The sequence below is a fragment of the Chaetodon trifascialis genome, chromosome 22, assembly GCF_039877785.1.
Source record: "Chaetodon trifascialis isolate fChaTrf1 chromosome 22, fChaTrf1.hap1, whole genome shotgun sequence".
NCBI classification, from domain to species: domain Eukaryota; kingdom Metazoa; phylum Chordata; class Actinopteri; order Chaetodontiformes; family Chaetodontidae; genus Chaetodon; species Chaetodon trifascialis.
In genome coordinates this window covers 12,745,084-12,769,737 of record NC_092077.1, presented here as the reverse complement: position 1 = coordinate 12,769,737, position 24,654 = coordinate 12,745,084, and the positions used below count along the sequence as shown (strand labels likewise).

General features: G+C 44.2%; 3 protein-coding genes across 3 annotated transcripts; 1 reads left to right on the top strand and 2 right to left on the bottom strand.

Moving 5' to 3' along the window:
* The first annotated feature begins 532 nt into the window (after nt 1-532).
* Nucleotides 533-5,694, top strand: klhdc10 (kelch domain containing 10). Its single transcript, XM_070992394.1, has 9 exons — nt 533-779; nt 1,658-1,879; nt 1,992-2,146; nt 2,264-2,412; nt 2,517-2,601; nt 2,808-2,874; nt 2,957-3,004; nt 3,083-3,222; nt 3,502-5,694. The coding sequence occupies exons 1-9, from the start codon at nt 689-691 to the stop codon at nt 3,709-3,711; spliced, it is 1,167 nt and encodes a 388-aa protein (XP_070848495.1). The 5' UTR covers nt 533-688; the 3' UTR covers nt 3,712-5,694.
* A 540-nt stretch (nt 5,695-6,234) lies between these two features.
* On the bottom strand, nt 6,235-12,949 carry cax1 (cation/H+ exchanger protein 1). The gene is made up of 20 exons (XM_070992357.1): nt 12,874-12,949; nt 11,747-11,923; nt 11,413-11,567; nt 10,796-10,904; nt 10,607-10,723; nt 10,451-10,512; nt 10,173-10,358; nt 9,903-10,088; nt 9,247-9,346; nt 8,910-9,051; nt 8,644-8,827; nt 8,412-8,511; nt 8,210-8,328; nt 7,949-7,986; nt 7,736-7,863; nt 7,177-7,310; nt 6,866-6,960; nt 6,623-6,701; nt 6,428-6,536; nt 6,235-6,308 (listed from the first exon to the last, which is right to left on the bottom strand). The coding sequence occupies exons 1-20, from the start codon at nt 12,947-12,949 to the stop codon at nt 6,235-6,237; spliced, it is 2,370 nt and encodes a 789-aa protein (XP_070848458.1).
* Nucleotides 12,950-14,028: 1,079 nt separating this feature from the next.
* On the bottom strand, nt 14,029-23,242 carry smo (smoothened, frizzled class receptor). The gene is made up of 12 exons (XM_070992628.1): nt 22,546-23,242; nt 21,416-21,615; nt 21,113-21,322; nt 20,856-21,028; nt 20,030-20,249; nt 19,809-19,932; nt 19,564-19,656; nt 19,014-19,122; nt 18,450-18,635; nt 17,911-18,059; nt 16,907-17,041; nt 14,029-16,784 (listed from the first exon to the last, which is right to left on the bottom strand). The coding sequence occupies exons 1-12, from the start codon at nt 22,805-22,807 to the stop codon at nt 16,162-16,164; spliced, it is 2,484 nt and encodes an 827-aa protein (XP_070848729.1). The 5' UTR covers nt 22,808-23,242; the 3' UTR covers nt 14,029-16,161.
* Between the last annotated feature and the right edge of the window lie 1,412 nt (nt 23,243-24,654).

Genomic DNA, 24,654 nt, shown 5'->3' with positions numbered 1-24,654 from the left:
TCTATTGGTTTCTAATGGTTCCTGGTGGTTTTGTAATGGTTTCTAATAGCTACTTATATTTTCCTAATGGTTCGGTTTGTTTTTCTAATGGATTTCTATCTACACAAATCTACAGGAATTTAACCGGTCCCTACGAACGGTTCCTGCAGGAGTTTAACAGGAGTCTTAATGGAACCAGTAGGTTTCTAATGGATTAACATCCTGATGAGACCAGTAGGTTTTTTTTAATGGTATTCTACTGGATTTTTCAGCAGGGAAGGCTGGATTACCAACTGATTTTTGCCCTTGGGTCCCCTAAAGCAGAGCCCCCCCCACCCCCCCCCCCGTTCTGTATTTTTAATTTGTGGGATTATTCAAAGAGTTGTGGCCAAAAACACACCATAGTGTGAAACTTGAACCGTCTCTGACCACATGACTCATCTCCCTCACCGGTCCATTGACGGCACTCAGAAAAAAAACCTGTTGTTGTTTTGGAGCACACGCGCAGTCCCGCCCATCCATCATGACGCAACGTCCTAATAACGAGCCCTCTGATTGGTTAAGGGTGTCACCGCCGGGGACATAGCGTTTGTGAATGGCCTCACAGTGATCGAAATGTGGGATGATTTATAATGTTTTATCGGCACTTTAGCAGATGTTGCTTTTATTCGATGTGACATTCTTCAGGACTGGATTGTAACCGGAAACGATGTCGGACGCTGAAGGTGCTCGCAGTCCTGACCAGCTGAATAAATTCGAGAAACTGACAGGCAGGCCGCCGCACGGGGAGACGTTAGCAGGTCGGTCAACAACATTAGCAAGAGATGCTAACGAAAGGTTTGACTCAACGTTTGTACATTTTTGCTAGTCGAACCAACAGTGTGAGTGAGATCAGCTGCTCCACGTACGATGTTACCTTCACGGGTTCGGAGCTGAAACGGTTCCCTTACTGTTGATATTACTAAGCGTAGCATTCAAGCTATCAGCATCCAGTAACTCTGCTTGTTTTTCTTCCAGAAGCTTGTTAGCAATCATTTGCAAGATTATATGTTTTCTAAAATGAATACTGGTTGTCATACTGTTTCGCCTTTTGTAAATCCTGTTTTCTAGCTGCACAGCCAACGTCGTACATGCTGTAACATACAATCATTGATTACTAGAATTTGCTGGCCTGCAGACAGCTAAATGCCAAATTTAAAGCTGTGTTTTTAAGAGGTGCAGGACTGTAAACGGCATATTTGTCACTCAATTTGTTCACCATACCTTGCAGAACACAGTACTTAATAGTGAGACCTGATTGAGATGATCCATGATGTGTGGAAAAAGCCAGGAAGGATTGACTCCTTTCATTGCCAGCATTCAGCATTCTTGCTAATAGTATTAGATTGCAGTGTTATGTGAAATCCTCAGTCCAGATCCTGGTCTTAGTCTGTTTCCATTTTTATGTCACTGTGCAGTCTTACAGCACACCTGGGGCCTGGTAATGTGCAGCACACAGTCCATCTCAGGTCGTCTGACATCTTGACATGCAGCTGCAAAGCATTTGCCAAATGGACATAATGTCTTGATAGAAACACCTGGACAAAAGTGTGCCAGTGAATAGTGGTCTGCTCAGATTCTGCAGCGTTGTGATTAGGTATGAGTTTCATCCTGCGAAACTTTGTTCCTCCCTCTCCAGGTCATCGTACTCCCCCTGCTCGCAGTGGGCATCGCTGTGTTGCTGACAACACTAACCTGTATGTGTTTGGAGGGTATAACCCTGACTATGATGAGTCAGGAGGCTCAGAGAATGAAGACTATCCACTGTTCAGGGAGCTTTGGAGGTACCACTTTGCCACAGGCTGCTGGCAGCAGATTCGAACAGAGGGCTATATGCCCACAGAGCTGGCGTCTATGTCAGGTGAAATATTGGATATCTAATTCCACATTTTGGTAATTGTGCATGGAAAATCCAGTTTTCTGTAAAGAAACTGGGCATAAAAACTGAGTTTGATTTTGTTGTGCTTCTTCAGCTGTTTTGCACGGCAACAACCTCCTGGTGTTTGGCGGCACTGGGATCCCCTTCGGTGAAAATAACGGCAACGACGTACACGTTTGTAACGTGAAGTACAAGCGATGGTCGCTGCTCAACTGTCGGGGGAAGAAGCCCAACAGAATCTACGGACAGGTAACCTCATAAACCACCCTGCCAATCGATATATGGATATAGAAACTTTGAAACTCTGATTTCTTTTTTTTTAGCTGCTTCTTCCTAAGCTGTCATCTCATATCTTTCCTCCTTCAGGCAATGGTTATTATAAACGGTTTCCTGTACGTGTTTGGAGGGACGACGGGTTACATCTACAGCACAGACCTGCACAGGCTGGACCTGACCACCAGGGAGTGGATCCACCTCAAACCCAACAACCCTCCTGACGACCTACCTGAGGAACGGTACACCTCTGCGATGCCTGAAACGTGCTGTTGGATCAAACCAAGCTAGAGATCTTTCCTGCGGTGTATAACCAGCTGACATGGCGTGCTCTTGTGTGTCACAGGTACAGGCATGAAATAGCACATGATGGACAGAGGATCTACATTCTAGGAGGAGGAACTTCCTGGACATCTTACCCTCTGGACAAGGTACGACACTACGTAGGGTAGACTCATCAAACATGTTTCATTTATCTCCAAAACTGTGTGCCAGTTAAAAATGTGTCAAGCTGAAGCTATATCTGATACAGAGTATGCTATGTTAGTGAGCTGAGGAAGAGATATTTGAGTGAAAATAGATCATCTACCTTGTCTTAGCACTCAGACTTGTAGTGAATATCGTCTCTTTTGAATAGATACATGCTTACAATCTGGAGACCAATTCCTGGGAGGAGATTACGACTAAACCTCATGACAAAATAGGTCTGTGGTGTGCACTCCATCATTACCTAAGCCTGTTTAGCTCTCAGCTGCTCCATTCTAAAAAAGTCTGTGCTTCTGACAGGGTATCCTGCTCCTAGGAGGTGCCATAGCTGTGTACAAATACGAAATGGTGAGTCTGTCATTCAGCTTCAAAAATGAACCAGTGCTACACAAACAGTGTCTGATCGTCCTTCTTTCTCTGTTGTAGATGTATTTATCTGTGGAGGCTACAACGGGGAATTGATATTAGCTGATTTGTGGAAGATCAACCTGCAGACTTTTCAGTGGAGTAAGCTTCCAGCAGTGATGCCCGAGCCGGCCTACTTCCACTGTGCTGCCGTCACCCCAGTCAGTACAACACAACCCTTCCTGGTCACTGTGTATATACGTTTAATTCATTAACTGTAGTTTGGAATAGCAACAGTTCTGAGGGAACTGGCATTTCATGTCAGTGATAATGGTCTTCTAATCTAGTAATCTAGGCCACCTAGTGCCTTTGTGTTGGTCTAATTCCCTACCAGATGAAGTTCTGTCCTTGAAGTTCTGTAATCAAATGAAAATGAGGGGAAGTGTGTCTACACCGCACATAAAACTGAAATCTTTTCCTTTCCTTCACTCCATCCTCAGGCTGGCTGCATGTACATCCACGGTGGCGTGGTGAACATCCATGAGAACAAGAGAACTGGCTCTCTGTTTAAGATCTGGCTGGCTGTGCCCAGCCTGCTGGAGCTCTGCTGGGAGAAGCTCCTCAAGGCCTTTCCCCACCTGACTTCACTCCCCACCATGCAGTTGCTCAACCTGGGCCTCACACAGGAACTCATTGAACGCTTGAAATAGGCCGCGCGGTGTAGGCCGGACACATGAATGGATGGGATGGGCTGGGCTGGGCTGGACCGGGAGGAGATGATAGAGCACAGAATTGAATTCACAGGGAAAATGCCCTCCCCCTCCCCCTCCCTCTCCTGACGTAGCCCCGCCTTAAAACCAAAAACAATGGGATGCCTTTTTTTCCCCCCGTTTGTTCTCATTTTCTGCAGTTTCAGTGATGATAAAGAAGATAAATGTGGAATGTTTTATGGATATTACTCATCCCCTCCCGCCACCACCATTCCTTACATGATGCCTTTGTGTCACGTTCAGTATGAATTCCTGCTTCTCACCTTTCAAACTGTGACAGCCGGAAATCCTTTATTTTGCCACGTCATGCTTTTAAAGACTGTCTGCTTCCATTTTTTTTAGAGGAAAATCTGCCTTCTCTAGTACTTTTAAGAATTCTGTGCAAAGGACGAATGCATGTTTATTTATATGAAGGACTAAATCCATTTTTCTGGGGGTATTCTCATCACCTGATATTGCTCTTTGCACACTTTGTCTTGCATATTTGTGGACATTTACCTTTTCTGTTTTAAATAGATCCTGTAAGCAAAGTAATCATTTCAGTCTAAAAAGTGGCAGACCATGCCAGCGTTTCTGCACATTTTAGCCAATTTAAAATCTCAAATGTACCTTCATTACAGCTGCTGACATGCATTTTAGATTTTAAATGTTTTTGCGACCTTCCAGGCAGCCTTTTATCTCAGTTTTCTCCCTGTGATGTGAAAATCAATCCCTCTGATTTTCATGTGTTTTTATCGTTAAAGTTGTCTTAGCATAAAAGCAGACGTGGTTTTCACTGTGAGGGATTACCTGTCTTAAATCACAGTCCTTTGAGTTAATTTTATACTTTGTGAATGGAAACCAGTGTCTGCCTGGTGGCAAGGAAAAACATTTAAAAAACTAAGTTGTGGTAAATTAGCTAAAACACGCAGAAACACTGCATGCTCTTTGTTAGTGCGTCAAGAAAGGGTTCAGTGTGTTTCCTGTATTTTCCATGATGCATTATTTTGGTCTGGAAAAAAAAAAAAAAAAAAAAAAAAGGAAGGTGGATTTCTTCAAAATGATTTAATTTCCATCCTGTTTGCTTGCAGCTCTCATCTGTAAACCAAACCACGCAACACATCACTGTGAATTTGGTGCTCTTTAAAATTAATTGAAAATGCTTTTACTCGAATAAAGACTTAATTCTGTTCAGACTTCTACTCCCTCTCTGTTGATGGCATAGAAAAGGTTTTGCACAGGGAGTCGCTTCAGTAGCAGGCTTTTAAAAACCCTCGTTTATACTGCAGTGCCTTTTTCAAACTGTTAATAGCGTTGAAATATCATGAATACAGGCAGTATAAGATCTTTGCATGTTCAAACAAAAGGGATCATGTTGAAAATGGTTTTCCAGTCGGTGAACATTTTAACCATTTTTTCCAACAAGCTATCACTTCCAGTATAATCACTGAACATGTCGGTGGCAGTTATTTTGTATCCCGTTTCGAGGATGCAGAAGCGTTTGTGTTGTTCTTGTTAAAGGCCACGCAGAGTGCACTTCAGGACAGGATGCAGCATTATGAGCCTTTTGGGTATTTAATCCTAAATGCACTTATTGGACGTGTCAAATCAACGTGTTCTCTGCGGTTCTTACATTCAATCAATGAATTCAACTGAAGCCAAATCTTCATCAAAGTGTGATTAGAATGAGGAGTGAGAGGTTAGTGGAGACCCATGCTGGGGTGTTGGCCGATAGTTTGATCAGCCTGCACTTCTTGTCCCCCTTTTTTTTTCTGTTCTGCATAACGAAACTACTTTGTGCATGATGTGATTTCCTGCTTTTTCTATTAACATCAAACCTTTACTTTGAGACATAGTTTTAAAGGTGACCACAAAAATGATGTACAGTAGGCTTGTGTGAATGTTGTATTGAAGTACTGTCAATAAAGGTGTTATGTAAATTGCCTGCTGCCCCCCCACCCCCATTTCTTTTGCTTGACTAATAAGTAGCATGACACACAGAAAAAAAAAAAAAAAAAATCTGGGCGATAACATGCATGCTATTTGGCCTATTAGCTGAACATACTAAATGTGCCGACGTCAAAAATTAACTTTATAAATGAAAAAGCAACATAAATGATAGTGGAATACATTTTTCTGAAGAAACCATATGTAGGTAGTGAAGCACCGGTTGAAAAGAAAGTTTTATAAATTGATGCATTTATTATTTCCAACATAAACCACATAGTACAATGAAAACAAAAATACATTTAAATGCAAGAGCAAAACACAGATTTTTATGGACTGGACAAATGTCTGTGGTGTACTGACAAAAGCAGACAGCTACGCACTTATAGCTCCACAGTGAAATTTCAAAAACCCAATTCTTTTTCCATCGTTTGTGCCAGTGTACACACCACACACCACAACCTGAAGATAAAGGACGAGTGTATTTTTATAGTGGCTTAAAACTTTGGAGCTCTAGAAATTTTCTTGGCAAGCAGATCAACACGAGCGTGGAGAGGGAGCAAAGAAGTAAAGGGCCAAAAGGATGAGGTAGACCACCACAAGAGCAGTGCCTAAAAACAAAGCAGGTGATCATAATGCACGTTAATTCAAGCTTTTTGGCTAATATATCAAAACGTCTCTGTCGGCCTGTTTGTTCCCGCAGTGGGGAAATCTGTGCATCATGACTTACCCTGAAAGTAGTCACATTTCCCATCCATGAAGATGTAGTTGACCAGGATGACACTGAAGATGCTGGCCCAGAGATGAATGTCACTGAACACAAGCACAAATCCAACATCCTGGGGGGGAAAAAAATGGATCAAGCAAAGTCATGATTGAAGCTGCAGCACTGTGTAAAGTAAAATGACAAAAAGCAGGCACTTACATAGAAGGCATTGAAGAGTATGAGCAGTGGAATCTGTATCATGCAGACCTGCACAGCAATGCAACTGCCCACTTCAAGGCTGTGGACACAAATGTACGACAGTTAAAATGTGTTAACCAAAGTATTGAAGTCTGAAGCTCAAAATGTTCACATAATGTCCACCTCAACATTTTTGTTATTTGTGCATTAAATATTAACATTCAGGCGGTCACAAAACATTACGACAGCACAGCGTCCTCGTACCTCAGGCTGATGTTGTTCTGCAGCGCGAACTGGATCCCATTGACGATCTCAGGGAGCTCTGGCACCATGGCCAGCACTGTGACGCCGATGAAGTACTGCGTCCAGTACAAAGAGACACAATGCGGCAGACAGTTATCTCTTTCTGTCTAAACATATCAGGTATTCATTAAAAACATATTTCAGGTTGTGATTTTAAACTTGAACTGAAGGGTTGCTGTGTACCAATATGGTCTTACCAACCAAGGACCAATGAGATTTTGAACCTAAGAGCCATTTTCTCTTCCTCTTTATGAAGTAAGCATTTTGCATACCTGGGAGATGGAGGAATGGGTCAGCATGGGCTTGATGTTCTCCGTGCTGAGGTCAGCGCAGCACGCCATCAACACTGTGGCAACAATCAGCACTGCAAGAGCCCTCCAGCGGGACCAGTGGCACACATGATGACCTGCTCGTAGCATAAACACAATCAGCTTACAGACATTCAACATTTTCGACTTACCTCACAGTGGAGAAGCTTTTCTCTGCTTCCACATGCATCAAAGGCTGAACTTTCTCTCGTATTTAGGTTCTTCACCCTCACGTGTTTAAGAGCTTTGGCATGCACAGGTACAGCTTCAACCTCACTGCAGGGGAAATGCTTTCCTTACATGCACAAACAGGTTAATATACTGCAGAAGGCAGCAGGCAGTTAGTGCGTCGCAATTTCATGCCGCTTCACCCAAAAGATTCCATGCACACACACACCTGTTGCAACCACCTGGCTGGTGGCAACATTGCTGCCGTTAATACACGAGTTGGCTGCAAGGAGATGCCCAGTGGTGACCTCACCAGTGGGGTTGGAGGTGCTGGTGCCCTCTTGTGCGTACTGACCGTGTGCATGGCCCGTGTGGCCATCGCTGATATGGATATCATAGATGTGGGAGTGGGTCTTCAGCGTGAAGATGAGGCCGATCAAGTACGCAGCAGGCAGCAGCACAGAAATTGTGTACACCAGGGGCCTGGAAAAACCAATTTAATCAGTAGTTGAAACACCACTGAGGTGATTACTCTGAAAACCTGCTGCAAAATAGCACCTGGACTTACTCGATTTGGGACAGAATGAAATGTGGGTCGGTTTGACTCTGTTAAAAAAACAAGGAATGAAAGAATGAATCAATTTTTATGCTAAAAATATCTGAAGAACAAACATCAAGGCAACGAAGCACTGCAGACATGAGTCACACTGCTGCCCCGCTTGTCATCTCCAAGCGCAGGTACGACTGGCAAAACTGGGATGAAAACGTGTTCTGAAAAATGCCAAAAGCACGAAGTCACACTGTATGAGGGTTAAGAGAAGCGGCCCACCGTGTCGTAGTGACAGTCCTTGCAGATGAAGGGCACACTGGCATTGCCTGGAACATTGGTGCAGCTTTCACACACCAGATTACCGAAGGTCTTGGAGAAGAGCGTGGGAGCAAACACACCTGAAGAGAGAGGGTCAAATTAACGAGCTTCATGAATCTGCTGGTGGAGGACGCATTCTTTAAAAACGATTCACCGTACATACCTCCTATGGATATGAAGAGTAAAGCTGAACTCACGCCAGCTGAACGACTGTTGAATCGCTGCTCCCTGTGTTTTATGCCCCCAATGATCATACAGATGCCCTGTGCAGTTAATTAACACACAACAGAAACGCCGCAAGGGGTTAGTGCATGCAAGCTTCACAGACAGAATCAGAATGCCGCATGTTCTCTGACATGCACACGCGTGCTCATTCGTCCTTGTCAGGCACTCACAGGTATGAACAGTATACAGCCAAGCAAGGTCCCGGTGAGGGCTGCTTTAACGATCTCTTCATAACATTTGGTTGCAGCACGGTGTCCCTGCAGCAGCGCTGTGATGTAGAACGTCATCTCCGTGATGGAGCCAAAGGTGGCGTTCACCACCGCCCCCACTGCAAAGTTACTCTGTGCAGAGATGCTGTGGGGATGCATCAATTATCAGTGAAACAATTTGATATACTGTTCATCAGATGAAGGATTTGTGCACCCACCAGCATTACCTGGCTATACCCATCCCAATATAATATGAGAGAGGAATAATGGAAGTGATGGCTGTGGCAAACTTGGTCTCAGCACTGAAGTATTTGTCTTCATGGTCAGCGTAGCCAATAATCAGAGTGATTAACACCAGGGGAAGCAGGTCTGCAGGGAACGGAGACTTAAGGAGAACAAATGGACAGACTGGACAGACCAGTACTGTATTTATCAGTTGCAGTACACAATGGTACCTATCTTGTAGATGGAAAACGTATATTTGGTGAGAAGGATTGAGAGAGCTCAGCTCCAGAAATGACATCGCTTCCCACATAGTTAAATCCCACAATCAAATAAGGATACTGAGAGCAAAAATGTTGATTCCTTGGACGGTGTATTTGTAGTAATACACATTGAAAGCTTGATAACAGCACAAGAGCACTCTGGTCTGACACACAGGTGCCTGCAGGACAGAGCCAGTTACAAATGAACTTATTAGACGTGAACAATCGATTAACATAATTTTTAAAGGGCCACTTCACACAAAACAGAAGAAAGAATACCTGTAGCTGCATCCAGCCATGCAAACAGTTCTGCTGTGCCTAAGTTTTGAGATTCACCTGTGTTGTTTTTGATTTGAAAAACCTCCCGGTTACACTGAATCCACCAGTGGAAATGTTCATATTCCCATTGAAAAGTGTCAAAGGCTTTGCAAATGAAACAAAGAGTACAGTACATGTCACACACCATCTGGATTTAAGTTCCAAGTTCTTTGTGATTTGGTTGAACTGACCCTTTAGCGATAAAAATCCATGGGAGATGAACTAGTCAGATTTGTCATTTACACACTGCAACAGCTAGTGGAGCACATCAGTTACATCACAGCATAGCTAATAAGGAGGCTATAAAAGCCTGATAGTATAAAAAAGCATGACCAGCACAAGCAGTACAGAAAAGGAAGGAAAATTCAGCATTTCCCTTGCCTTGACATCTTTCTCTTGGGGAACCACTGACACTACCTTTTCCAGTTTGTGAATCTGAATGTCCTCCGGTGCCATGAGGAGGGTGGTGGTCAGTGTGCGAGCATTCATCTTGGCTACAGGTATAGTGAAGACCAACAGCCAGGAGAGCAAACAGGCCAGGGAGTGGACCACAACCAGGAGAGGGTAACACAGGAGCAACCAAACATAAGTACTGACGCGACACTGCGGAGAAGAACAAAGAATACTTCAAATCATACGAATACTTGTAAACTTACCAAGTGATTGAGATCATTCTGACTTTCTTACCCAGTGATTTGAAGTTTTTCTAGCTGGTGGTTCTGGGACAGGGATCTCAACAGGGATTGGGGAGGACACCAGAAGGGGAGCAGAGTCCTTGTCCCTAACAACGTCCTTATTGTCTTCACTGTCCCTCTCTTCAGGAATGACCTCAATGGTTGGAGGCCTCAGCATGGATCTCTTAACTACACCTGTCTGAAGATAAGGTGAGGACTACTTGTTGGTATCATGATGCAGCTACTTAAACACTGGAATCCAAAGACACAAAATGTTCTGTATCATATTACCTTTTCTAATGACTTCCCAAACGGCCAAATAAAGTACCACGCCATCTTTAAACAAAACTTGCCTTAAAAAAAAACCACACAAAAAGACACCATGTTTGAGATTTCAGGGGGCGCTACGATGCTCTGAGTGATGCAGCTGTTTTATCGGATACATACCATAAGGAGCAAGGAGGATTGTTAGAAACATTACAGGACAAAGGAGGAAGTAGATTAAAGATATCCACCATCCAAATAAAAACACATAAACGATGTTGCCAAAGGTGACCACTGAGCCTGAAAGAGAGGAGAAATGAGTATGTAGGTCCTGTTAAACAGATTTAAAGTGCAAAGAGTGGAAAAAAAGACCTTCTCGAGGCTTCACTATGCTAAGATCAGAGTAGAGCTCTTTGATGATGTCTGATCGGTCTTCAATGGGCCTCTCCGTGACGTTGCCCTTCCACTTCCTGAAGCCAAACTGAAAAAAAAGGTGTGATGTTCCTTTACAAACACATCACGCAAACATATGGTGCAACATAGAACTGACACAGTATCTTCAACCAAGACTGCTTTGAGTTAATAGAGATAAATGCAATCAGCAGTAAACATCTGCAGCATAAAGGGTGGAAAAAGGCTAAAAACTCCCACACATCCCACACAACACATAAAAAAGGCAAGTTGAACTTTGTCCAAAAAGCCAGAAGATAAACCTGAGAGCAGGTTAAGCTTCATTGTATCTTCTTGAATTTGGTTTGGACTGACTTTTGACCATTTTTCCGTCTCTTCCCTGTGAAATGTGCAAATGTTTAATGAAGAATTGTTGCTGAATCAAAGCTTGCTAGCTTGTGTTATTCAACTCCACTAGTGCTAACACTTCCTTTCCATATCTGCATTTTAAATCCCTGCTGATTAAAAAAAGCAGATACTGATGATGTGCAGGTAAGTATTGGGCATTAAAGCGTCGCCTTGACCCCGTCATGGCCCACCTTGTAGTTGTTGGCCTCCCTGTGTGCCTCCACCTCATTCTCAGCTCTGATTGTGGTCTTTGTGGTGCCTTCATGCCAACCCTCCTCTCCAAACCGTGACGGAGTAGACCGGACACCGCGCGACAAGGAAGACCGTGCTGAGGCGCCGTGTCCTCCTGTGCAGATCACAACTGTGAGAAAACATTTTCACACGGCGGTGGGAGGGTCCCACAGGATCAGCCCCAGAAACAGCAGTGATCCCTGCTCGCATACATTCAGTCTCCACAGATTCTTACAGAAACTTTGCTACGCTTGTTTTAATAATGTTTGTGGTGTCAACTAATGTCTCATTCACCTCTGTGGACGGTGAGGAAACATTTCGGTGTGTAGTGGCAGAAGTTGTGAGCAGAAGAATCTGGGGAGGGCGTCTCTGCCGAGCCTAGCTCCGGATGCTGCGAGCCAACGCTGAGCCAATCCCTTCGGCACTGTCGTGGTGGAAACCGGTGATGCTGTTCAGGATCTATGGAGTTCTCTGAATAAAAGAAGTATCACAGAGAACTGATTTTTTTAAAAGGAGCTGACATGATTTGCCAGTTTAACTGTGAAAAAAATGCTTTTGGAGAAGAATGATGCTGGGGAGGGTCTCTTCCCATCAGAGCTGCCAAGACTGACCATCATCTATGGCCAATGTCCTCTTGGTGGGCCGTGGAAATGTGCGTGACTAATAAAAACCTCCTGAGAGTCACACAGGGTGCCCCCTCTCCAGACATACTGTCAGCTGCCAAGACTGATGCATTATCAATGCATTGCAACACAGAGAGACAAGAAAACTTCTGCGACTGTGCTATGCTTTGAAATTAAACCCTGAAGCATGGTGGTTATACTGTATATAGTGCATCTGCCTATTCATGAGACTCTGACTTTCAACTGCCTTGTTATCTGCTACCCCCCATGCGTAATAAGAGTTTTAAAGTAAAATTTAACGCTTTAAAGGCGCAATAGACAGATTTTGGTAGGCCTTGGCTGAAGAATGGAGGTCAGGTCAGTCAATGGCTGCTCATTTAGGCCGTCTTAAACTTTCTTCCCAATGAGACAAAGCAACAAACATGGTGTGAGCAAGGTAGATGAACCACATCAACGTTAACACATAACGTTACATGAGGCGACCACCATTAAAAGTACAGGAAAAGACCCCCATGCTACAACCCTCAAATCTACTTTTACCTACTTTCATTGTTCTAGAAATAAGGGGGCTTCTCTGAGACTTGGCAGTCAAGCAGAAAGTCTTCACAGGCTTAATTTAGCGTTTAGCTCAGATTGGAGGAGAAGTTCGGCTGCAGGTGACTTTGATTGATGAACGCGCTCGAGACGAGGTCAAGTGTAAAAGCAGCAAAAATAAAAAAGAAAATAAATGAGAGTTGTTAAACTAGCTGTGAAGCGACAAACGCTGAACGCAGGTGAAACACAGCAGCTCCGTCTCACCTGGGGTATCAGTCGCGGATCTTCTTCGCAGGTTCTCCGCATCAGCCGTCGTCTCCGAGGACTTCTTGTGGGACATTTTGTCTTATTCCCCGAATGTGGCTCCTGTTTCATCTGTGCGTGGCCGGCTCAGCGCGTCTTTTTGAAGTCTACCGTACCGTGACTGCCTGCTCACCACGGCTGTGAGACTCCATGCAGGGTCCGAGAGGGGAGGGGTGGGGGTTGGAGGAGCAGGGAGGACTGCGGGCTCCTGGTTTAAACCTAAATACTTGCTCAGTGTGTCATTCTGAATACACCAATGAACGTTTTAGCCGAAAAAAACAAACAAAACAAAAAAACAAAAACGCAACAGGTTAAAGCGCTCCTGAAGCCCTACTGCGGCCTTTATCTCGCGATATCTCTGGTCTAATTAAACATGTGCGATTATCACGAAGGCTTGAGGCCGCCTGTCAACTGGCGGTGGGATAGCGAGGGTTAATATCTGTAATAAACGCTAAATTTCATCAGAAATCGTTCACATGGCTAATAGTACTCAACTTTTTCTCTGTGCGCGCTCCCATGAGGCGCTTACGGAGGTCACTTTCAGCGCGTGCACACCGGAAGAAAAGTCCACGAATCTGAAAAAGAAAAAACCCAAAAAACTCAAAAATGAAAACTAGATTTGTTTAGTTGGTATTTTATATGTTTACTTTTCAACATGGGATCAGAAAAATAGTTATTTTCCGTTTTTGAGGCCTAGAAAAAAATCTGACTCGTTTATCGTTTGCCTGGGTGGGATTTAAAAATTTCCGCCGTCAGCGCCCCCCAGTGGTAGAATCAATACAGACAGTGTAACACTGTGGTTGGCAGTTTTGGGCCCAGTTTGCATCTCTCTTGTATTTATATTGCAGAGCACAGATTATCAGGAAAAAGTGTACAATGTTCATCATACAGAACATTTTTCAATTCAGATATTAGAAGAGTTGTCTAGGATTACAGGCACGAGAGCTGCATTAATCAATTCACTGATTAATTGTCAACTGTTCATTTAATCGCTAACTAACGAGAAACCAATTGACAAATTGATAGTGAAAATAATGGATAGCAGAGGAACAAGCTGTGGCTTTCATGCAACTGAGTAACAAAACAAATAATCACACAGAAAAGTGTTGGGTTACTTTTATTTACATATAAAAACAAAAAAGTACAGCTGCACAGTCAAAGTGACAGTAATCGTTTTTTTTTTTTTTTTTTTTTTTTACTTACACAGGTGGGAAACTAAACAAAGAAAGCAAAAAAAAAAAAAAAAAAAAAATGCTGGTAGGCCTAAATCTTTTAGACAGCTTACTAAAACAGAGTTTATGACTTTTCAAGGCATAAAAAGTAACATTTCCAAAGTAATCTTCATTTAACTTCTTAATAATCTTTGACCATAAACTTTTTGGGTGGACTTCTGTATTTTTTTGTTGCCAGACTGGCTGTACTGAGTTCATAGCAGTGTGGGAACTACTAATAACATAAATAATTCTCTATCATACACGTCTCACATGAATAACTAGACACTTACATTAGACAAACTAATTTGCGTCAGCTAAGAAGCGGTGGATCACAGTCTATTTCAGCATCATTTATCCAATGTGTAGCACGACAATGCTGGGTGACATTTTGGTTACAGCACAAGTACAGTGACAACTTTTTATAGCACAGTTGACTCTTCCCTTTTTATTTGTCATATCAGCAGAGTAATCAAGTGATTTGATATATAAATCTGTACAAATAATACCCTTACTGGCAAATCTATGAACAACCTATATACAGTACACACATTTAGAGAGAGAGACAGACGCATTTAGGAAAACGACTTAAAAGCAGAAGAGAAAGCACAAGAGGAAACGCATAGGAAGCCCAGTTTGGATGAAATATGTACACCAGATAAACAAAAGTAGAAATACTGCTGTAAAAAAAACACCTTTAAAAATAAGTGTATAAGGAGAAAATGTTCTGAAACATACAAGGCGAACTCACTGAGAAAAAGGGGGCGTTTCATTCATTTCAGTCCTTTTCTCCAAGGAAACAATAAGCTTAGTGTTGATTCACTGCACCCAATCATTAGTGTGTATCTAGCTCAGCACCTTTTTGTATAGCAAATGATTGAGGAGTAACTTAACGACCCCTGGAAGTCCTGCGTTTGCTGACCCCTAGTGGCTGAATTGTCATCCTGCAGCAATGATGCACACATCATTGCTGACATCACTGTGGGGTGAGGTCACAGGTGACACAGGTGAACAAAAAAGGCAGTAAAACGCTGCTTTTCAGCCTGCTGTTCACTTTCTCTCCAACGAAATCACAATATTATTTTGCAGATGCTGATACAATTAAGAAAGTGAGGACAAGATGATAATTTGGGTTATTTTGCTTAGATCTGGAGTCAATGACCCCAGCGTGAAGGTGTGACCCATTTGTTCAACTTAAAACACCTGGCGTGGACAAAATGAGCTGTATCGTACAAATTTAACCATTTCTTTTAACACTTCCTGTTTCACAAATTCTTGAGGAAACCTCTCATAGTTACTAAGCAATGTGATATTAGTATTCATAGTGCAAGGTTAGTACCTCAAATTAACTACATAAACACAAGTAATTAATGGCTAAATAGGAGTGAGAAAAGAGGAATTGAGTCTTTAAAATGTCACACAGAGTAAGACCAGAGTTAAATAGTGTTTGCCTGTAGCATTTTTCTACCTGTATGGTCTTCTCTATGAGTCGGGTTTTACTGGGACAGTTCAAATAAGTAATATGACCCAAGAAGTAAATCAAATATTGAGAATACAACTGAGTTCCAACAGTTTTAGCAACTGGCTGCATCTTCAAATGTCCTGACTGGTATTTCCAAAACCAAGCTGATGTGCTAATTAGTGACTCATCCATGACACCCTGACTGATTGTGCCATGTTTGGGGGAGGGGGGTCACAATAAATGATATCTGTTTCAAGCCATATAAAGTTTAGCTGCCTCATTTGTCTTGTCATCACGGAGTTGCCTTTGAAATTTTATTGGACACAAATAAAGTATAAAAAATATCTTTTCATTAACTTATTCACAACATACGTTTTCACTTTATCCCTTTGCTTTTTCTAACTAAAAAAATTATCAAAAGAAAAAGAAAGTAAAAAAAAAACTGACCAGCTTAGTTCCACCTTGACCTCCAGGCGTTGGGAATTAGGTGCACTTTAGTAAGAATTATGAAAGTATCCAGCACTTTTTGGAGCTTACTGTCTGTGTACCACAAAGCAATATGTTGGAGCTTTGCTCTCAGAAGTCAGAGTCAGCATCCATCAGCTCCGCCTCCATTAAATTGGTCCGGGAGTGAACCGGTCCGTAGCCGGCCCTTCGGCCTGCCGGTACCCGAGCCACATGGGCCAACCTCTCTGACAGCCCCTCTGTGAGATCCGTCTCCCCGGGGTAGCGGGATGACCCACTGGGCTGCCAGGTGGAGGCTGGGGGGACGCAGCGTGGACTGAGACCCAAATCCTCTGGGCGGTCGCTGAGGGTCAGAGGGTCAGAGAGCAGGTTGCGGCCATAGCTGTTCCACCTGCTCTGGTATTGCGGGTAGGCACACCTCTCCTCACAGGACAGGGGGTGGGAGGGTTGGAAATCTGGGTAGGACCCCGGCAGGACTTCCTCCTCCATCTTCTGCTGCTGCCTCTGCTGTTCCCGCAGATTCGCGACCAGGCTGGGGTGGCATGGCAGTTTGGGCAGGCGAGGCACCGAGCTGCGACCGAACTCGCGCTGGCGATAAGCCTGTGGGTCCGCCACCTCCTCCACTGGACGCACCTCCTTCTTCCTCTTCTTCTTCTTCTTTTTCCTCTTTATCATCTCTGGTGAAATCTCAGCCTCCACCATCCACAGCCTGTTACGCTCCTCTGGGGGTGGCACTGAGAAAGAAAAAGGGAACAAGTTAGCGACCGACTGATAAAGAAAAGGAGAAAAGAGGAAAAAGAGGAGTGAAGGAACAGGAGAGTTGAAATACACAGAGCTGTAGGTATTAATGTCTCACCTGGTGTCCCAGTAGGAGTGACAGAGATGTCCTGAGGCAGGATGGCACCTCGCCTGGCCACCATCTTCGTCACATGCTGCGCCCAAGCCGATGACATATCATTAGATGGCTCGTTTAGGTCAAAATTGATTCCAGCTACGAATAAGAAAAGACAAACCACAAACTCTCAGTTTAGGGACAACTAAGGGCTGCTTTAAATCCAACACACTCTTAATGGCTCCTCTGCGGTGCCGCTGCAGCTCTGAAGTGCTCCAAGCTAAACAAGCACGGCAGCCGCAGCAGCCTCACAGCTTACACGAGCAGGAACGTGTCATTCAGTTCTCTGCTACAGACATAACAGTTGTCCCTGACCGTGTAGCCTCCACGCCACAAAAAAGCCAATGGAAAATTTTTTTCGGGCCAAATTTGAAAGAAAAATTACACACAGTGGTTCACAAAAGTGCGTCATTACATCGGCACACATGGCGCCATTTTTCGACATTACGCCACCGAACACAACAAAGCTTAGAGGGTTGGTTCACCCAAATTACAAAAATCATACTTTATCACTGACCTCTTGTGTTTTCATGTGCCCACATTTTGAGATATCCACCCAGCAGCCCAGCCAAAACAGCACAATGGACATGAGGTCGGACATGTTTGCATTAAAAAAAAACAAATTTAAAAATTGCTTCGTACCAAAGAAATCCCCTTAAATCTGCCAGGATAAATAAGAAAATGTCTTTTTGTATGCTAACATGAGGTATGAGCTCCTCTATTTAAAAAAACCCAAACAAGACAAACTGCAGTTTCAGTTATTTGCCACAAGGTGGAGGCAAACATCACCACACACACCTTCCACTGTTTCATACTTCTGGAGAGTTTAGCAAACATGCATGCAGATTTAAGTCAATATTACACTAATCAGTTCATATTTCTGTCCTCTATAACTCCTAAAGATCCGTTTAGGTTTCCCCAGAATGATCGCTCTCCATTATTTTTACTGACTGCACTGGAATCCTCACCCACTGGTCCATCATGGGACACGGTGTGCATGCTGAAGGACATTTCCTTCTCCGGGTCCTTGTGAAGCTCCTTCCTCATGGCGAACGCCTTGGCAATCATCTTGCTCTTCTTGATCCTCTTGGGTTCGTTGTCACTGCGGCCGATAATCCTGACACAGGAGAACAAGGCAGGTTGAAAGAGAGGGAGGCAACAGGGAATAAGGACACCAGGTAGAAAGAAAGGTGTTATATCCCCAAAGAAGACCGATCAGATGGTCAGATCACGTGTTTAATGTCAGGGTCAGCCATGCGACCAGCCATTGTCATTTCACGTCACTCTGGATGAGACGCTCTTAAGCCTAAATTGAAAACAATCATTTCAATCATTACCGGTTTTCATCAAAGCTGGAGGGAAACAAATTCCTGCCAGTAAAATCCAAGTCACAGTGAGCCCTTGTGAGCGCCGTTACAAAACCAGGGATTAACAAACCTAAATGCAAACACTGGAGACGCACTGCAAGATTTATGACCACCGTTAAGCCTCCATAGTTGCTGCTTACTTGCACCAGGTCCGTTTCCAGATCAGGATGGTGGCCTTGGTCCAGACCCAGGTGCTCATAGCAATTCCAGTCCCAAACATGGAGAACAGGTTGATTTTCTCCACCATCAGGCTGGGCCGATTCTTAATGGTGCATTCTGGGATCGGCTTGTTGGTCTGAGAGGCGATGGTCACGTTGGCTTCGCACCTGTCGAACACGTCACAGAGATGATCGGTCTACGTCTCCACCACATGTGCCTCCCACGCCTTCTAGACATTTGACTGAGGTACATTCAAAGGCTGGATCTGGTAAATAAGCAAGGCTTTTTACGTGTTAGGGCAGGAGGGAGCGGTTTACATATTTGAGGCTAAATTAATTCCAATCCAGCCAGTGTCAACAGTGTGGGGAAATAGGGCTGCATTCAGCGGCGGTTTGGTGTCTCAGCGGCATCAGATTGCGGATTTCTGTGTGGAGGGTTTGGCTGTGAAGTAGCTCTGATGCAGGCAGGTGTAATCCTTTGCACCCGCGCTGCGTAGTAAATTAAAAAAAGTAACTGAGTGAAGAAGAAAGTCAGTAAAAACTTACAGCACATATTCTCTGAAGCTCCTCTCCCATTCAGCCTGGTTGAAGAAGTCGTAGAAGTGGCAGCCGAAGGTGATGAAAACAAAGCCAAAAGCGAGGAATCCAAATATGCCTGACGAGGAGAAACCGAGCGACAAATCAGGCGTGAGGCAGCAGACACTTCACTGCCAACAGCATCGCACAGAGAGGAAGATGTACCTCTGAGGATTATGTGGTAAAATCATTGTAAAAGGACAGGAGGTATTCTTATTTTTCCTGCACAACAGCGGCTAACGTAGACAAGATCAGCAACCTGTAATTCGTTATCAATGTTGGATTAACTGCTGGTAGCCAAGGCTCATAGATACATACAGGAAACAGGAAGGAAGGATGTGTTATGACTGATAAAACCTAAGACATCAAGACTACAATGCTGAACGTAGCAAAAGTTATGTGCTTAAGAAATGAAAAGGTTTTAGTGCACATGTAGCCACAGGCTCTTTAAGCTGGTCCAGGTCATAAGCCTCACACTGTCTGTCAGGTCACCAGTGTGGCAGCAGGTGAGAGAACGTACCGAGCCGCAGCATCGTCTCGTTGATTTTGCTGGCCGCTTTCTCACTCAGTAGTCCTGGGTGGTTACTCTTGATGGAAAACAAAGTCATGACACCTAAAAAAAGAGAAATGCGCCCAATCAGTCCGTGCCTGCGAGACCGGCTGCAGGGATGAAGCACTTGTCGAGTATCACTAAGCTTTAAAGATTTGGATAGCAGAGATAAAACTGCTTTCTGGAAATGTGTCAGTGCAATTCAAGCCACTCACCCCGAATGAGGAAGTAGCCTCCGACGACTAGCACGACTCCAATGGGAGCCAGCACAAACCCGGCACGGTATCTGTAGTTTTTGTAGCCCACAAAACAGATCCCACTCACAGAGTCTCCATCCACCTGCAGAGCACCACACAACGGAGGCACAGCGAGTGAGAAAAGAGGCCGAACTGATAAAAAGCTCAACGTTTGTCAGTGTCAGAGTGTCCGATTGTACCTCAGCGATAGCCAGGATGGCCACGGTGAGCACGAAGGGGATGGACCAGGTGACCATGTGGAAGTAGGAGGTTCTTCCAGACAGCGGCTGGTGGGTGGTGCCCAGGGCTTTGAAGGACGTGTGCCAGGCATAGGTCAGCATGACGAACCAAATCACACCCGACATGAGGGAGTAGTACACGATGATGAAGATGGTGACACACGACAGCGTCTCTGAAGATCTGCTGGGATCAACGCAACGTTCATGAAACTTTTGCATGTGGTACATTTTCTGTTTTGAGATATGACTCCGATTACACTGAATCAGAGCTAGATGTGAAAATATTCTGGCTCTACACTCTGTTTCCCACAACTGCTCCTCTGATGAACGCCCTCTCCTGATATTTTCACATGGAACTCAGTGAATTATGGGTTTTTTTCGACCAAACCAGAGTTGGTGGTGATTGATGGAACAGTGGAAAGATGAACCAAGATGATTTTGGTGAGTTTTTTTGCAGTGATAAAATTACAGTTTTTGCAAATGGAGTCTGGTGGCCTCAGCGAGAACGATGTAATGGCTGTTTCTGGTTAAACAAACAGGATTTTACTCTTTTACAAAAAGGTCTATTGCTGCAGGGATCTTTTCCATAATGTTGTCAGACACTTAAAATAACAATCTGAGCCTGTCAGTGACAAAACAAACACTTAGTGGATGTATGTAGACCAAAAACTGTCTCCATTAGTCACCTAGATGCAAAATCACAGGAAAATCGGGTCCATACACACATCTTATATTCTGGAACATTGAAATCCGCGCCAAACCCTGATCTCATGACCGATTCACTTACGAGGGCTCCCCAAGTCGCATGGTGTTGTCGCTTTTGCACACGATCTCGTCGCGTGCTCCGTCCAGGAACTGGGCCAGCCAGCCGATACTGCCCACAAAGAAACAGGCGTTGATGTAGAAGAGAATGACGGCCGGGTAGCGGTTTGAGTTCTTCCAATCGGCAAGAAACGTGGCCTGCAAGGGGGGAGATCAGGAGAGTCAGAAGAGGGTTGGAAAGAGAGGCATCTATGGAATATGGCGGTTTCTCATTACGCATACCAGAGTGAAGAAGGTGCAGAGGAGGGTGATGGTGCCGAAGTAAGCGATGTAGGCGTGCATGTCGTTGTGCTCCTCCTCGGTGAACAGAGGGTTGTCGCACTGGATGCCGCAGCCCTCCACGTCCTTGTACCAGCTGGACTGAATGTCCGTCTTCACCAGGGGAGCTTCACACTGGCCGGATGTGTTGAACTTCAGCTTCTGCACCTCATTCTGCACACGCAAGAGGAAAGGTGAGCTTCTAATTCAACTTGTGAAGCTGCAGCCAAATGTTTGATGCACTGACACATACTAGCATAAGCTTACCGAACAGCCCACGGGGAACTGGTCACACTTGAGGAAGTTTGGCCAGCCTCTCTCCTGGTCCACGATGCTGCACGGCCGGCGCGTCGCCAAACACAGGCTCTGGCTGGGCAGCTCAACCCGACCGTTCTCACATTTGGGCATGTAGACGGCGCAGAGCAAAGGCTGGATGACTGACCAACAGCGAGGAGCGTTCCGCAAACCTGGGACAGAAGAAAGAGTCTGAAACCACCCTGAGACATCCAAGTTAGACGTGAGAGAACAGCACTGATGGTGATCGTCACTATAATCATGTGCTGCTGTTCTTTGTCATATATGGCAGTAAAATGAACATTTAACTGGTTTCAACTCTACTATTGCTATTTAACCTCTGGTGTAATAAAAAATAACATGCATGCATTTCTCCACTTCAGTATAAACAGGTGATATGCCCCCCCCAATCTGCTGCAAGTCTCGCAGCAGCCACAATAACCCACATCCAACAACACACGAGGCTCCTCAGCACAACATGCCATCACATCTGGGTTATTGGGAGCCCTGACACCTGTGAGGGTAGTGACCTGGGTCTGACAGGTCATTAGTGGGCTCTTCTGAACGTGTCAGCCCCCTTGCAGAACATCGACAAACCTCTTTCAGGTGAGACCTTCCTATTGTTTGCTGGCTAACACCTATGAGCGACTCCCTTTGTTACCTTTAATGGCTTTTAACCCTTCATTTCCTGCAGAGGCCCCTGAGCGTTTGAGACCTCTCACTGTGGCACCAATTAACATTATTACCACATGAAAAGAATATTTATTTATTTTTTAGAAGCTGCATCTTTTAACAAATTGAGCCCACTGCTTATTGATTCATTATCGATCTCCTACAAAATAAAAGCCTGAGAGCGAATTCTCAATGCTAAAGGGGTTTACGGTGAAATTATATTTCTTAATTATCACTTTCAAAATTAGGAAAACATGTTAACATTCATAATAACCCTATTGGCATTAACAGCACTCTGTTTCAGACCTCCTGACCACTGGGATTGATCGTATCTTTACTGTTACAGCAGTTTTCTGGTTGGATTATAAAATGATCATCACTCTAAAGGCTCTAACATCTCTTATTTGTTACCTGGACCCATTAAAACTCACCAGACCACATGGTCAGCTTCTCATAAGCCTCCTCTTGGGTGCTGGAGTCCTCGGCCAGGATCAGAGAAGTGTGCGTGTACGGCAAAGGCGATCCCAGACATGTGTTGTATTTAAGGGCCTCGCAGGTTGTGGTTTTCTTGCAGTTGTCCTCAAATATCGTCCCGTTCGGAGACAAGACCGCCCCGGAGCCCGCAAGCCAGGCAGCCCAGACGCAAAGCATCCCGTAAAATCCAACAATGGGGCTCCGACCCTGGGAAGACATCTTGGGAGAGAGGCTCAACTGTGCAAAACTGTGATTACTCTGGATTCCGGCGCTTCAGTTGTCCATTTTCCCATCAAACCCGAAGATGAAGTTTTCTTCGTCAGATTTCGAGGAAGTTTCCAAACGCGGCATGGTGAGGAAAATCTGCGGGGCGCTTCACACTTTTCTCGCAGTCCTCCCAAACTTTTTTATCCTGCACTTCTCGTCCGATCCTTGCTGGATCCTCCTGAATTCCTTCATTATCCAACTTCCAACAGCTCCCCTCCTGAAAAAATCTGCGCTCAGCTGTGTGGAAAAGGCACCATCGACTTAAAACCATATAAAGTGTTCATTTGAAGCGTTCAGGAGGAAAAAAGACATCAGGCCGAGAAAGTTGTAGATTCGCCCTCCCCCCACTTCCAAAAAAACTTGCCATGAAAAAGTCTGGATCTCTGTAATAGGATCTCTAGCTCAGATGCACCACCCACTTTTTTCCACAGCCCCCCTCCCCTTTTTATGCTGGCTGAAAAATAAGATGATCAATCAGCCTCATCGATCCCGGCGTGTCCAAAGAAGTGTTTCTTCTCCCGGTGAAGTGTCGGACCGGAGCTTTCTGAGGCTCCTGTGCGCCCGAGCTGCAGCTCAGTGTCTGGGTTGTTTTTTGTCTCTGGTATGCACATGGTGGGGGAGAGCCAGAGCAACAAAACCTCCCCTCCCATCCCCCTCTGCAAGTGGAAGAATGTGCCTTATGGCAGGCCTTCTCAAAGTTTCTCATCTCAAGGACCCCCAGAAAAACACAGACCCCCATCACATCTCTGCATCTTACACCTGGAGGATCTTGGACAACATGGCACAAGCTGAGATGTTTCACAGTTCAATGAAGCCCCTCAAAGACCCCAGGCGGTCCTCAGAATACTGATCTCCCAAAACAACACACAGGACCTTTATGACTATATTAATATTAACAAAAATATGTATTTAAAATGTCATTTCAGTGGGATGTTGCTAATGCTGCAGTAAGAGATTTTCATTATCTTAGAATAAGATACAGCTTCACATACAACAGCTGCACATATACAGAGACATATACAATGTAATGTATGCAAAAATGCAGTACACGATGTACTTTACAATACCTCAGACTATATGCATGAATTGTACAAATATCTGTACAAAAGAAATCCAGAAATCTAATACTGCTACTCCAGCAGCCATGACATGTGTATTCTTACAACAAACTGACCCAAAAGTTAATTTATTTATTGTTGAATTCCTTCAAAATAAAAGCCTGCAAGTGAATTCTGTGTGGATTTACAGTGAAATTATAGTTCTTAGTTCTTATATAGTTCTTTCAAAATCAGGAAGTCGTGCTGATAATCATAATAACTGATTAGGTATTTACCATGTTCTGTTTTGGGCTTTTGTGCTCCTGTAACACCTGAGATTTGTCACATCTCTTCTGTCTGGACTGGATTATAAAACGATTATCACTCTATGGGCTCTAGCATGGGATGGATCATCATTTAGATTTTATTTGGACTCATTAAAGTCCATTATGTGGGAAGTATACATATAACAAAATACACATTTCACAATAATAATACAATCTTATTGTGAAGGAACACCAGGATATAGTCAAACAACGTGCAGACGCTGTACATGTGGTCTATTCTGCACCAGACAAGAATGAATCTGCTAATAAATCAGACATGTGTAACAAGTTTTGTTTCCATACATAAAAGCTTTGTTTTACTGTATATTGGTGGGTGTGTGCCATGAGACCATGACAGTCCGAATGCCTCAGCCTTTATTCACTATCGTAGAAGATTTCCATGCATAGTACATGTTTCTGTGGCATGGCAGCAGTG

What these genes read in the sequence shown, in the direction of transcription:
- klhdc10 (XM_070992394.1), top strand. Translation starts at nt 689, where the DNA reads ATGTCGGACGCTGAAGGTGCTCGCAGTCCTGACCAGCTGAATAAATTC. An exon ending in GCACGGGGAGACGTTAGCAG is followed by an intron (nt 780 to 1,657) that starts GTCGGTCAACAA and finishes CTCCCTCTCCAG; the next exon opens with GTCATCGTACTCCCCCTGCT. An exon ending in CCAACAGAATCTACGGACAG is followed by an intron (nt 2,147 to 2,263) that starts GTAACCTCATAA and finishes TTCCTCCTTCAG; the next exon opens with GCAATGGTTATTATAAACGG.
- smo (XM_070992628.1), bottom strand. Translation starts at nt 22,807, where the DNA reads ATGTCTTCCCAGGGTCGGAGCCCCATTGTTGGATTTTACGGGATGCTT. An exon ending in CGAGACGATGCTGCGGCTCG is followed by an intron (nt 19,123 to 19,563) that starts GTACGTTCTCTC and finishes TCTCCTCGTCAG; the next exon opens with GCATATTTGGATTCCTCGCT. An exon ending in TGGAAACGGACCTGGTGCAA is followed by an intron (nt 18,060 to 18,449) that starts GTAAGCAGCAAC and finishes CTCCTGTGTCAG; the next exon opens with GATTATCGGCCGCAGTGACA.
- cax1 (XM_070992357.1), bottom strand. Translation starts at nt 12,949, where the DNA reads ATGTCCCACAAGAAGTCCTCGGAGACGACGGCTGATGCGGAGAACCTG. An exon ending in ATCCGCGACTGATACCCCAG is followed by an intron (nt 11,924 to 12,873) that starts GTGAGACGGAGC and finishes TCTTTTATTCAG; the next exon opens with AGAACTCCATAGATCCTGAA. An exon ending in CCCATTCCTCCATCTCCCAG is followed by an intron (nt 6,961 to 7,176) that starts GTATGCAAAATG and finishes TACTGGACGCAG; the next exon opens with TACTTCATCGGCGTCACAGT.